The sequence below is a fragment of the Galeopterus variegatus genome, unplaced genomic scaffold, assembly GCF_000696425.1.
Source record: "Galeopterus variegatus unplaced genomic scaffold, G_variegatus-3.0.2 Scaffold5757, whole genome shotgun sequence".
NCBI lineage: Eukaryota > Metazoa > Chordata > Mammalia > Dermoptera > Cynocephalidae > Galeopterus > Galeopterus variegatus.
In genome coordinates, this window is record NW_007731868.1 from 124,095 (window position 1) to 138,658 (window position 14,564).

Genomic DNA, 14,564 nt, shown 5'->3' on the forward strand with positions numbered 1-14,564 from the left:
CCTGGTTCTTCACTGACAACTGCCAGAGTTTTCTTTTTTCTTTTTATTTATTTATTTATTTGTTTGTTTATTTATTTTCCTTTTTGTCTTTTTTTCGTGGCCGGCAACGGATCACAACCCTCAGTGTCGCGCCCGTACCGTGTGTGGGGATCCGAACCCTCGGCGGGAGAGCCACTGCGCTTCCCAAGCGGCGCACTATCGCCGGGCCCCCTGCCAGAGTTTTCTGCTCCCTCTTTCCTAGTGTATCTATCTCAGTTGTTCAAGAAAGCATCCTCCTCCTGATAAAATAGGTTATGGGGAAAATTCAGAACCCTTTCAAATAAAGGGAATATCTGTTCGCACTGGAATGTTACGTCTGTATAACATTCCTCTCTTTTTTCTGCATTTATTCATTTATTCTAATTTAGGTCTACGTAAACTATGCCATTTGAATATATTCTCTAGAGTCTGAGGTTTTTATTCGTTTGTTTTGAGAAGGGAAAAATTACTAACTTAGTTCCAAATTGCTCCTGTTCTTCAATAGCTCCTGCTTTTCTAGTTGTTTTCTGGGTGCAGATCTTTACTGAAAATATTAGCTCATTACAGGAAGGTATTCACTTAATGTGGGGTATGCATGTCTAAGAAGTACTTAATATATTCACTCACATTTTGAATTCGTTAAAGAGGTCATTTTATCATAACATAATTTGTTCCCGATTTTAAGATCAAAGTGTTCAATATTTCACTTCAGCGTATTACAAGCACAGCTCCAGCGGTCATGCAAAACCGTGTGCTTGTCCTGGCTCGCCCTCATCCACGGATACACTGTGCATCCTACGCTAATCAATCTTGCTGCATATCAAATTGGTAAAGTCTTCTTTTGTAATATTTTTAATTTTTATTCTGAGAATGTCAAATATATGCAAAGTAGATGTAATAAAATAATGGGCCTCCGTGTCCCCACGTCGCCCACTATCAATAATTACCAACTCATGGCCTCTCTTGTCAACATACTTCCCACCTACTTCTCCCTCTCCTGTCATATTTTGAATAGTTGCTGCTTTATTTAGGGGTTCCCAAGCACAGTGTACGGTCACTGCACACATTCCATATGACATAGTCCAGCGACCTCTCCCCCCTTTTTTTTTTTTTTTTTTTGGTTAACGTTCTCTATTAATAATACCAACAGAAACGTGGATTTATTCCAGTCAATTGCTTATCTAGGGGCTCAGTTAGTGCAAACAGGATGATGATAATGAAAACTGTCACTATGAGATTGTCTTTAATGTGAAAAATATCATTGCCCTTATTTGTAATTCTTAAGGTCAGCATTGTTTTGCTGCCCCCTGCTGTGAGCAGCAATTTGAGTGNTTTGTAATTCTTAAGGTCAGCATTGTTTTGCTGCCCCCTGCTGTGAGCAGCAATTTGAGTGGAACTGAGATTTGGAAGCTGAATATAAACTATTCTTGGGGGTCAGATCAGTCGAGAGAACGGAGGGCTCAGGTCCAGTGGTTGAAAGGCCGTTTTCCCGCCCATTCCAGGCAGAGATTTGAAGATGCACAGCAAGGAAAGAAGAAGTAATTGTTCAGGGAGCAGAGTCTGTGCCCAAGAGGAGCAAGAGATTATCAGAGGAATGAATGGAGGAGACTCCTAATTGGATGGGGATGGAATTGAAAAAGATACCCAATTTCTGGATAGCTGAGAGGGTTTTTAAGGGCATGGGCAATATGTCCTCTACTGTGGGCTGGCTCATACGCCCCTCAAATCATATTTATAATCCACTTTCCATCTGACCTTTCCTTTACTACAGGCAGAGCACAGACTTCTCAGTCTTACCCACATACCACGTTCAGCTGCGTGCTGTGTGTATGGACGTGGCCCTAAGGACTGGTGAACGCTCTCGTTGAGTTACTGACCTGTGTGCCACACATCCTCTGACACAAAGGGTGCCAAAGGAGAAACGATTATTTTTTACTGCTGGTTAGTGCTTTCTGTGTCCTAAGAAAATTCTGCCTTTCCTCAGNCGCTCTCGTTGAGTTACTGACCTGTGTGCCACACATCCTCTGACACAAAGGGTGCCAAAGGAGAAACGATTATTTTTTACTGCTGGTTAGTGCTTTCTGTGTCCTAAGAAAATTCTGCCTTTCCTCAGCTCACAAAGATATTTTTCTATGTTTTCTTCTAGAAAATTTAGTTTCAGCTTCTGCAATTAGGTCTATGATACATCTCAAATTGATTTTCATCTATGGCGTTAGGTAATACTAAAGGTTTATTTATTTTCAATGTGATTGCCCAATTTTTCCAAAATCATTTGTTGAGGGAGTTGACATCTTAATGCTTTAAAACTTCCTATCCATAAACACGATGTATTTTTGTGATGTTTTGTAGCTTTTCATTGGACATCTTTTGCTGAATTAATTCCAAAGTGATTTGTTATTGAAATTATTGTTCATGGCATTTTCAGAAGTTTCTTTTCCAATTGTTTGCAAGTAGTGAGAAGGAAACAATCGATTTTTTTGTTTTTATATTGACATTGTATCCTGTGATCTTGCGAAATTCGCTAATTATTTCTAGTTGTGGTCCGTTGATGTCTTGGGGTTTTCTATATAAAAAACTATGTAATCTGAAAGTAGGGATACTTTTACTTCTTCTTTTTCAGTATTTAAATTCGTATTTTATTTTTGTTGCCTTATTGCACTGGTTAAGATCTCCAATATAATGTTGAATAAAAGTAGAGAGAAAACATTATGCCTTGTACCTTATAGGAGGAAAGTGCTCAACATTCAATATTAAATAGGATGTTAGTGGGAGATTGTTCATTGATAATTTTCAACAGATTAAGAAAGTTCTCTTCTGTTACCAGTTTGCTGAGAGTGTTTATTTTGAATGAGTACTGAATTTTGTCAAATGTTTTCTCTATATCTATTAAAATAGTCAAAGGATTACTCTCCAATATTCTGCTGATATGGTGAAGTACATTGACTTCTGAATGTGAAACCATTGTTTTTCCTGCAATAAATTCACTTGATTTGGTAATATGTTGTGAAGAATACTTTTTCAACCATGGTCATAAAAGATGTTGTTCTGTAATAACTTTGTCCGATTTTAGCATTAGGGTTTTGCTGGCTTCATATAACGTTTTGTGAAGTATTTCCCGCTCTTCTGTTTTCTGAAAAAGTTTGTGTAAGGTGGGTATTCTTTTTTTCTTAAATGTTTTATAGAATTTATCATGAAAGAAATCTGGGTCTGTAGTTTCCTTTGAGAGAATGTTTTTGATAAATAATTCAATTTTCTTCATGTCAGATTCTTCACGTTTCTTATTTTGTCTTGAATCTGTTTGGTAACTTCAAATAATTTTATTACATCTAGGTTGTAGAATTTATTGGCATATACTTATTTATAATATTCTATGATAATTTTAATGTCTGTTGTACCTGTGGAGATATTCATTCTTTCATTCAAATAATTTTATTACATCTAGGTTGTAGAATTTATTGGCATATACTTATTTATAATATTCGATCATAATTTTAATGTCTGTTGTACCTGTAGAGATATTCATTCTTTCAATGGTGGTATGGTAATTTGTGTCTTTTCCCTTTATGTTTTAATTGCTATGAGTTAATCAATTTTGTCAATTGACCAAATTATGACCATATTTTCCTCTAAGTCCATGAACATATCTTTACAATAACTGCTTAAAAATCCTCATCTAAAATATCCAACATCTGTGTTATTCAGGATTGGTTTCTATTGCCTGTTTTTTTTTTGTTGTTGTTGTTGTTGTTGTTTTGTTGTGTTTGTTTTTTACTGTATATGGGTCATATTTTCCCATTTCTTCCTATGTTTAATACTTTTTCATTTCAAGATTGAAATTGTGGGTGCTACATTGTTGAGAGTCTAGATTTCATTTTTGCCTTAATTTAGAGAGTGCTGAGATATTTTTCTCTAAAAGGCAGCCAGTTTATTCGGAGATCTGGTCGATCATTTTGAGTCTTGTTGAGCTTTCTGAGGGCGGTTCTAGAGCGTCTCTTCTTCTGGAATCTTGGTAGCTCTTCTCCTGAAGTGTGACCCCTCTGTGGTGCCAGCTATGTTCCCAGGAAATTCAGGGCGGTCCCACCACTCTAGCTGGTCAAAATTAATCTCTCCTTAGACTGTGTGACCACAAGAATCTCCATTCCTCTCACAGCTACCCAGCAAGTGCTCCCTGCCAGGCCTTACTTAGGGAGGCTTTCTCTGTGCATCTGCTGCTTAGTATTTGACCAGGAACTTAAGTGGACCCCGTGCAGTATTTGGAGGTCTTATTCTACACAGCTTTCTTCTCTACAGTACCTTCCCCGTACAAACATCAGTCACGTCCACAGCCCTGAAGTCGATCACCTCGGCCTCCCTACTCTGCAAGACCACTGTGCCCCGCTCAGGCTCCATATCCTTGGGCTGCAGCCTGAAAACTGCATCCAGACAAAGCCGTGAGGCAAGAGTGAAATTCCCCTTCTATGTCTCCGCCTTCCCAGTGATGGTGACCCTGTGCTGCCTGTCGTCTAATGTCTGAAAACAGTTGCCTAAAACTTTTGTCAAATTTTATGGTGGCTTATGAAAATAGGACAAATACGGTAACAACTACTCAACTTAACCTAAAGTCAAATTCTCAAGAATAAGTATTTTTAAAGTTCTTGATCCATATTGTCCAACTGACACTATTCTAAGTAGTTTATGAGAGTAACCCTCTGACTAGGTCCTTGATCAAACCGGGCGACGTTGCTCATTTTTAAGTGTTCTCAAACACTTTTTCACTGATATTATTTCTTTCCACACTCATATGAATTTTTTTTTATATTCATATTTTCTCATTCACTATTATGTGGGATTGTAGACTTATACAGTGATTCTGAAGATCCCTCTGGTGGTATTTAGATATATAAAATAAACTATACATAGTATTCCATGTCTCAGCAGTCATGATTCTGGGTACACAATTCCATAAAGCAGTCCTACAGGTCTATGAAGGAATACGTACAAGAATTTTCAATGCTGGCAGGAATTGGAGGAAAATTGTTGTCTATTCCTGAAGAAGTGGACCTGGAACATTAGGTATCATTTAGAAGCAACAAACAGCATGTACCTATAGAGAAATGGAGCATTTCACTCACTTTGAGCTGAGTGGAAAAATATAAGACAGAATTGCATGCATAATGAAATAACATGTATGTGATTTTAAATATATACATACATGGCTAGAGTTGAGTGCTCCATGAGAAACTTCCTGGCTGGATCATGACTGCCTATTTTTCTCCTGGGATTTTAAACCCAAGCTTGGAAAGAGCTAAGCTAATCTTTATCACTGTGGTGGAATGATGCCAACTGAATTTGTCACCTTTACCGGTCATCTTGTTCTCACCATGAGGACTGGACAAAAAGAGAAGGATGGTGTACAGGGAGAAAAAAGCAGCATGAGGCAGACAGAATAGAAGAAAAAAAAATGAGAGCTTGAAGTGCAGCCATTCCAGACCCTGGCCTAAGGAGTGCTTTTTCAGAATTGTCTGTTCATCATTTTTTGACTTCTGCCAAATACCATTTAGCCTTGTAGTGCAGTAAATTTCACTGTGCCTTAAGCTAGCTCCAGTCAATTTCTGTTACTTCTTTCCAACCTAATACATCACCTGCTTCCTGAGTTAGGTCTATGATGAGTTTGTGAACTAAGAGGAACTAACATTTCAGTGCTGTGGATTCACTGCTGGCACAAAAATACAGTGCTGAGTCTTCGGGTTCAGAGGACAGGATTTCCAGGGTGCGGGGTGAGTTTTGAAGGCATTCAGCTGAGAATCGCTTCTTGTGTGTCTCTATTTGATCAAGAACTTGATTATTCTGAAGGGAAAGTAAATACTTTAACTCTTTATTCTGGCTCTGCTGATACCAGAAAATGAAAGTATGTCCTTTTTGGGGGATATACTCCATCTTTGCTTTCTGTTCTTTCTTTTTCACCAGATGTCCTGGAGTCTGGGTAACTTTGGCATCCAAAAAGCCTGAAAGAGAAGAAAACAGAAGCTATAGGCAGAGCTCAGGAGAGACCCTGACAAGGGAAAAGGCTTGGGTCTGGGAGTCGGCAAGCCCAGGACAAAGGTTTTTCTCTTGTGCAGGACTCACCTGCTCCCAGGAGACAAAGAGCCACATAGCGGAGGAGCCTTGTGCCCATGGTTGTGTCAAAGTAGCAAAGGGATGAGGTTTTCTCACTGCCCATCAGCAAACTTCTTGTGACGCGGTCCCTTTACTGTCTCACAATTGTCATGTTACTGTTTTGTGTTACTCAGCAACAACACTCCATGGTGTCAGAAGCAAAGCTTTGATCCAAACTCAGTAAATATAACTAATTTATTAATGTGTAGGTGACTTATTATAAATAAATTCTATATGTTAACCTTTCTAAGATATATAAATAGAGGTAGGGATATGGATTTGGTAAGGACATATATATGGATATATAAATATAACTCACTGTGTAACTAATCTCCATGCCATACGAGCTTTACTATTGTGGTTTTACAATAACTCTTGACAGTGGTAGATGGAATCCCTCCACTTGGGTTTTCTACTTCAAGAGTGTCTTAGCTGTTTTTCACCCTCTGCAGTTTCATGTAAAGTTTAAGTTTAGCTGATCAAGTTCTGTCAAAAGCCAATTAGAATTTTGATTGAATTACATTCAATGTACAAAGCAGTTTGGGAAATCTGACATTTTTAAAACACAGACTCTATCCAACCTATAAAGATAAGAGATCTTTTTATTAATGGCAATCCATATCCTTTACAATTCTTTTTTTCCCATGGAGGATTTTCACTCATTTCATTCAATTTATCCCTAGGTCATGTATATTTGGTGTATCTGTTACTGGTATATAGTTGTTCAAGTCTGGAATATCAAAGTTCTGTATACACTTCAATCTCATGAGATGCATCTGGTTGGGGAAGATGCTGATGTGTTTAATCACTTTGCCTTGCCCACACCTTTCATCGTCCACATCCTCAGGTTCCTCCTCTGGCGTCAGCCACTGGATGGCCGACTCTCACAACCTCATTCATGGAGGCTTTTCATTTCCAGCTTTGGTGGTTCCTTGGATTCTTAGCTATTCCTCATGTCTTTCTAAAGATGTCCGGAAGAAACTATTATGCAAAGGGTCCTATTCATGGGAATGAACTAACATATGACCCTGCCCCTATTTCTACCTGTTACCCAAGAAGTGTTTGTGCTTTCTTCTGCTGTGGTTACCATTTATTTGGGATTTCTCATTTTTGTAGAAACGTTTAATATTAGACAAACCAAAACTCTCTTTCCTTTCTCCCTTACTTTGATGTCCCATACTTTGATCCCTTCCCACTCCCAGCCTTCGTTTTTCTCCCTAAAAAAACAGAATACCACCAACTGTAATTCCAAGCATTTTCTCTTGGTAGTTCACTACCAGAACACAGGTACAAAGCTCTGTGGCTGGTGCGGGCATACTTCACAGCAAGAAGAAACAGACCCTTCTCTTCTCAAGAAAAACCATAACCTTCAGTTATGATTTTGCAGGTGAGGAGACTAAGGCTAAGAGAGATCAAGCACTTACAGCCTCTCTTCTGACAATAGAAGCCCTTTATATTCCTTATAATGGACAAGTGCCCTCATTGTGAGAATGAATTTCTCATTTTCTGGTGAGAGGCACACTCAGGATGCTGTGCGCCTGTGCACTAGCTGTGATGAGAGCCAAGGAAACAAATATCTGCAGTTCTCAGGGTCTGTTAGAAGTCTGTGTACTGCATCATTTCCCATCAGGATTGTTAAGATGGGGAAGCCCCAAACACAAGAAGGGGTTCAGGTGTTTAGTTGTAAAAAATAAATCCAGTTCTCTGCACCTGCATCCTCTATATTTATAATAAGTAATTAATACAGCAGAGATGGAGTGGGGGCACTCCTGTAATTTTAGCAATAGCTAAGGGTCCCCTTCTCTCCCCTAGTGACAGTGGATTAGAGCAGGGATGTGGGAGATGTGTGTGCTGGAGTTCTGGCTCTGTCATTTAGCAGTTGTCAAACTTTGGCAAAGCTACTGAACCTCCCTTGGATCTGATTTCTCACCTGTCAAATGGAGATAATGAGTATATACCACAAAGCTTGCTGTGAACATTGTTTTAAAAAAGCATTTAAACAGCTCTTTACACATAATAAATACCATGTTTGTATTTGCTATCATTATTTCCTGGACCTGGTGTTCTAATCTACACGGAGTTAGAAAGTTGATACTATATCAAAAAATTAGACATTTACTGATACAGGGTTGGAACAGCTGACTAAAATATCATTTCCCAGCATTGAGTTGAAATAGGCACAAAAGTAAGTTCATTTCATAACATAGGTTCTTCTCAAGCGTCTTAGATAAATAAAAATGGGATCATAGATTGAGTATTATTTATGAATCCTGTTATTTCTGTAAGCAAATGTTGTTGCTGTTGTTTTATATCTTAGGTCATGTGTCATAAAAGATACTTTCCTGATGTAACTTTTAGTTCAATCTGGTGGCTTAGAGGCTGTTGCTGCCCCCTGCTGGACGAAAGAGAGAAGGCGGGGAGGGGGTAGTAAGGAAGACAGGGAAGGAGTGGGAGGGAGGGACAGGGAAGGGAGAGACAGGGAGAGAGGGAAAGAGGGAGAGGGGAAGGGAGGGAAAGGAAATGAGGTAATGGTTTAGAGTGAGAATCATCAAGACGTGCAGCAGTGTGGGTGAGACGCTAAGAACACTTGCTGCACTTCCCATGCTTGGATCGAGGCTCAGGCTCCCCGTCACACCTGCACAGATGAGCATCTCATTCCGCATACAGCAGCTCTTCACCTGTACTGTGGACCCCTTTGTCAGTCTGGGAAATCCTAAGGGCCCCTTCTCAGAATCATATTTTAAATTCATACACTAGAAGACATAGGATTCAAAAGGGAACCAATTGTTTTGAAATGCTGATATCAAACTTTTAAAAAATTTATGATGTATTAGTATATGTACATCTTTAAAGTTAATTAAATAAAATATATCCCAGTGATCCCGAAAACTGCCATTACTTCAAAGGAATGACAAAAGTAAATGACATTTACTCCACATAATATAAGATGAAAATATCTGACTTTCATATCAACTGTGTATATGCAAGAAATATGCAAATATCTGTGATTTCCATTATTGACTTTGTCACAGATATTACTAAAGTTTCTATAGCTCACTCACTATATTTGTCATAGAAGGAAATGCTTTATTTTAGATAGAGATTTGTGAAACTGAAGATATATTTTTCTATTCAAATCCATGGATTCCCTGAATTTTATCTATGCATCTCTTGGGGGTCCATGGATCCCAGATTAAAAGTTTCTGCATTAGAAGAGAATATGCTTTATGCTGGAATCCATGGGCAGAGGATTTTAGGGAGATCATATAGCCTCATAAATACTTTGCCTACATGTGCAATCTCAGACTTGTCAAAGATGTTGAAAGGAAAAAAAATTACAGTACTTTTTCTAAACTAACTTACAGACTTTAATTATGACAGGTACTTATCACTATCATATTCCAGTCCTGGGAACACGATACAATTTTCTAAACTAACTTACAGACCTTAATTATGACAGGTACTTATCACTATCATATTCCAGTCCTGGGAACACGATACAATTTTCTCTCTTCTCTATACTATCTTCATTATTAGTTACATTTTTTTAAGTCCATGTCATCATCATTATCATCATCATCATGTATATATGTGAATCCTGAGGGGCATTTTTGGAATGAAAAATGAGAGAGACACTGTATGACAGTATATACTCTCTTGCATGAAATATTGACGCTTCGTGCTAAGAAACCCTGTAATCAAATGGTATCTCTGGAATTTAATCATATAAATTGTCCACACATTACTTTAAAATAATCTCCTACAATAGCATGTATTACTAATTCTGAGACACCTTAGGTTCCATAATGGTAATATACACACCGTTCTTACTGGCAGAATTTTAGACAATTCTACTGCATTCAAGATCCTTGTTGTACGCATTAAGCAAGTAGTGTCATATTTCAGAGATAATTCAAAGGAGTAAATTATAAAACAGTTATATTGTTATTCACCTTTTTCTATACTGCAACAGATTATAATCTGCTCTTATTTCTTTCCTCTAAGTGGTTAAGTCTTCATCTGAATGCTTATATATTTTTAAATCAATGAACTGTATTCTCTAGAGCACTTCTAAGTTTACAGCAAAATTGAGTGGAAACTAGACTTCCCATATGCCTCCAGTTTCCCACACACAATCTCCACCAATATTGACAGCTTGTGCTGAAGGACTGTAGTTCTGAAAAATGTGGCCCACGAGAGGAACAAGAATTGAATTCACAGACTTGACCAGCACAGCTGCAACACCCAAATTCTTCACTTTATACCAGGTACAGAACTGTAAAATACTCCCTTAAATTATTCTTAACTTTTGGGTTTAATTCTCGGGTCTTAACTCTCTTTCATAAGTAAAAAGTGCACCATCATAAAGTGTGCCTTGCAGAAGTTTCACAACTTTTCTGATATGTTTGAATGAGTCTATTGTACCCTAAAGCAGAGCAGTGCCAGCACTTAGCTGGTTTATGTGCAAATGAGGCTGACACTGTGAGCTCACATGTGGTTGCTGGTGAACACCGACTTCGGGAGAAGGTATTTCCATGTTATATGCTCAGATAGAGATGCCAAGTGAGAAATAATAAAGACTGAATTGAATTAGGCTGATGTGCTGTCTTGGCAGACAAAAGTTTAATAAATAAATTCATTAGTAGTATTAAATAAGTACATTCATAATAATCTAATTAAAATACATTTAGGGAAAACTTAAGACAAATCTAACAAAATATGTGCAAGACCTGTACAATAAATACTACGAAGCAATGTTGAGAGATATTGACAAAGACCTCGAAAAAGACATGGGAGCACTTTTTGGGATGCTGGAAATGTTTTGTATCCTGACAGCTGTGGGTGTAAATTGTCAAAATTTGTTGAAATGTACACTTAAAACGAGGTGCATTATATTGCATGCATCTTATGCCTCAATAAAGTTGTTTTTAAAAATTGCACGCCTGTAGTATTCCAGAGGGCAGGAGTGGCTGAGAGTCCCTGCTAAGTTTCTATGGTAGGGACAGCTGCAAGAAGCAGTCAAAAAACCATTGAAGAGACTCCAGATCCTGTTCCAGGAAATGGTCTGGGTAGACTATTGGGATCCATGGGATACAAACAGTTGATCTACCATCTTTCTTCCTGAAGAAACAGCTCTAACATGTGAAAAGCCCAGCATTACATAATTTTTAATAAATATTGTTAGAAATCCATAAAGATCATTAAAAAAGAGAGAGAGAAGGTATCCTTGTGTATCTTGCCTAATATCCCCCACACTGGGGATTCTGAGCCCCCTTTTGGCTTTCCATAGCCTCCCCTGGGTCTCTGTCCCCGTCAGCTGTTTTAAACACTATTTTCTCTCACCTAGAGCTGACATTTACGAATTATTCCTTCTGGCTTATGCTCTTTCAAGTTGGGTTTCTGTTAGTTTCTACCAACCTAACACACCACTTGTTTCCTGAGCTGGGTCCACAATGGGTTTGTGTTCTGAGAAAAGCTGACATTCATCAGTGTGGATGGGCTGCTGGCACAGAAATACAGTGCTGAGTCCTCTAGCTCAGTGGACTGGATCTCCAAGCTACAGGGTGCATTTGGGGGCATTGGGCTGAAAATCGCTCATTGATCACATCTGTTTTCTCAATAACTTTTTCATTCTGCAAGTAAACCAAAAACTTGAGCTCTTCTTCCAGTTTCTTACGATACCAATAAACATAACTATGTCCCTTTATAGGGACACAGTCTATCTTTGCTTTTTGTTCTTTTCCTTTAACCAGTTGTCTAGGATTCTGGGCGACCTCAGTGTCCAGGGAGCCTGTGGAGGAAGGAGAAAGATGCTGGAGAAAAAGCCTAGGAGGGAGACTGATATTGCAGCCACAGGAGAAAGTCCTGAAACTGGAATCCAATCAGTTCAGAATAGGGACTCACCTGCTCCCCAAGAAAAAAAGGCCACACAGCAGAGAAGTCTGAGGTGCATGGTTGGCCCAGGGAGAAAGCAGTGGCAGGTGGCCTTTCTGTAAGGCTTCCTCGTCCCCCATCAGCAGCCTCCTTGTGACATGATCACTTCCCATAGTCTTCACAGAGGACAGAACATTTTATTGGATGTCAGAGGGCAGGTTTTGTTTTAGCTGGTGGAAACAACTAGTGTGAATTTCAGTTGTTTTTATTTTCTTTTCCTGTGACTCACACTTTTACTGTTTGTTTTATAAAATAAACTGCATGTTATTTATTTACTGTATTTGCTTATTAAATTTGTAAATTCAACGTCTCCCCTCCTCCTTTCTATCTTAGGTAAACAACCATGTAACACAGTGTATACCAATCCTAGCTTTTACAGTGCTAGTAGAATCATATAGCAGCTATTTTATGTTACAGAATTAAATGTTGAACTATACAAAACAATATTCATGACAAATATGCAATGCATATGGAGAAACATTGAAACAAATACCCTTACCAATCATTATTGCTAAGAATTTTCCAGCCTGTGTTACTCTTTCAGATTTTATCATTCTTTCTCTATCTTGTCCAGGTGGCCATAATCCTGACGTTTAGATTTATCATTCATGTGCTTTTTGTTATAGTTTTTAGCATTTATATAAGAATCTTTGAGTTATATAATATTTAATGTTGTATGTCATTGAAATTTATTTAAGTAGGATCATTCCTTTCCTATTTTTTCTATGGCATGTCACTTTTTGCTCAACATGGTGTCTATGATATTAATTCATGTTGACACATATAATTCTAGAGAATTTATTTTTACCAATATTTAGAATTACATTATATTCATTGCCAGAATTTATTATCCACTCTTAAATTAATGCCCACTTATTTTTTTTTTCTGGGTTTTTGTGCTACAATACTGTATTCTTGTGTGTGTCTCTGCATATCTAATTACAAGACTTTCTCTAGACCTGAGGACTTAAAGACTGAGTGTTATGGTCAACATGTCAACTTTACATAAGAGGACAAAATGCTTTCCAAAGTTATTGAGCCACATAAGTGATGCCACCAACAGTTCATGAGTGTTCTCAAATGTTCTGCATCTAGGACTACAATTGGTATTTAGTACCCTTTTAATTTTGCCAATCTATTAGGTTAAGATGGTAAAAAGGGTTTTAGTTTGCTTTTTTTTTTTTTTTTGGTTGCTAAGGAACCAAAACATATTTTTTATATTTATAGAACATGAGCGTTTTTTGTAAACTGTCCTTTGCCCTCATTACTTTTTGGTTGATTAGGTATTATTTATTTGTAACAGTTCTTTACATATTTTGGACACCAAATTTTTGTTGTGTTGCTAATATCTTTCCAATTTGTGGCTTGTTTTTACAATCTTTTTGTGATGTTTTCTGTTGAATTTCTTAATTTAATACAATATATCATTATTTTCTTTTGGGTAGGCATATGTTTTACTCTTTATTAGCAATTCTCTCATAGCTGAAGTTCATAAAGATACTCCTATATTATTTACCAAAGCACTTAACATTTTGAATTTTGCATTTAAACATTTAATCCATTTGAAATTTATTTTGGCTTGTGCTATGAAGAAAGGCTTAAATTCATCTTTTATATGCATAACCACTTGTCCCAGAATAACTTAGTGTATATTATCTCATTCCTTATATAGCTGCAGTGACACCTTTGTCATATATTACATTCCTGTATATGGATGGGCCTATTTTTATCTTACTATTATTTTCTATTTTTCTATTTATTTATGCCTCTTTCATTATCCTAAATAATAAAATACTTAGAATGTTGGTAGGTAAGTCACCTTACTTTGTATTTCTTTAATATTATTTTGCCTATTTTTATCCCTCTTTCCCACTTAAATTTTAGGTTATTTATTTATTTATTTATTTATTTTGTCTTTTTTCGTGTCCGGCAACGGATCGCAACCCTCAGTGTCGCGCCCGTACCGGACCGGGACGGGCAACGGGATCGCAACCCTTGGTGTTGCACCCGCACCTCGCTCAGCCAGTGAGCGGAACCGGTCTGTATGTGGGATCCGACCCCTCAGCGGGAGCGCCACCACACTCCCAAGCGGCGCACTGTAGCAGTGCGCCACTGGGCCGGCCCCAAATTTTAGGTTATTTTTGTCAAATTTTTTAAAAGAATCTTTTGTGACTTTGATTTGCTTTGCGTTGAATATGTAGATGGTATTGCAAAAAACGGAATTCTCGGGCCGGCCCGGTGGCGCACTGGATAAGTGCGTCGCTTGGGAAGCGCGGCGGCGCTCCCGCCCGAGGGTTCGGATCCCACATACAGACCGGTTCCCGCTCACTGGCTGAGCGAGGCGCGGGAGCAACACCGAGGGTTGCGATCCCGTTGCCGGTCCCCGGTCCAGTACGGGGGCAACACTGAGGGTTGCAATCCGTTGCCGGTCCCCGGTCCGGTACGGGGGCAACACTGAGGGTTGCGATCCCGTTGCC

General features: G+C 38.4%; 1 gene segment (V, D, J or C); it reads right to left on the bottom strand.

The window, feature by feature from the left end:
* LOC103605355 overlaps window positions 1–6,172 on the bottom strand; it is a 7,657-nt gene extending 1,485 nt beyond the window's left edge. Inside the window, 1 exon segment of the V gene segment in view lies at window positions 6,124–6,172. Within this exon segment, the coding sequence occupies window positions 6,124–6,172 (49 nt within the window).
* Between the last annotated feature and the right edge of the window lie 8,392 nt (window positions 6,173–14,564).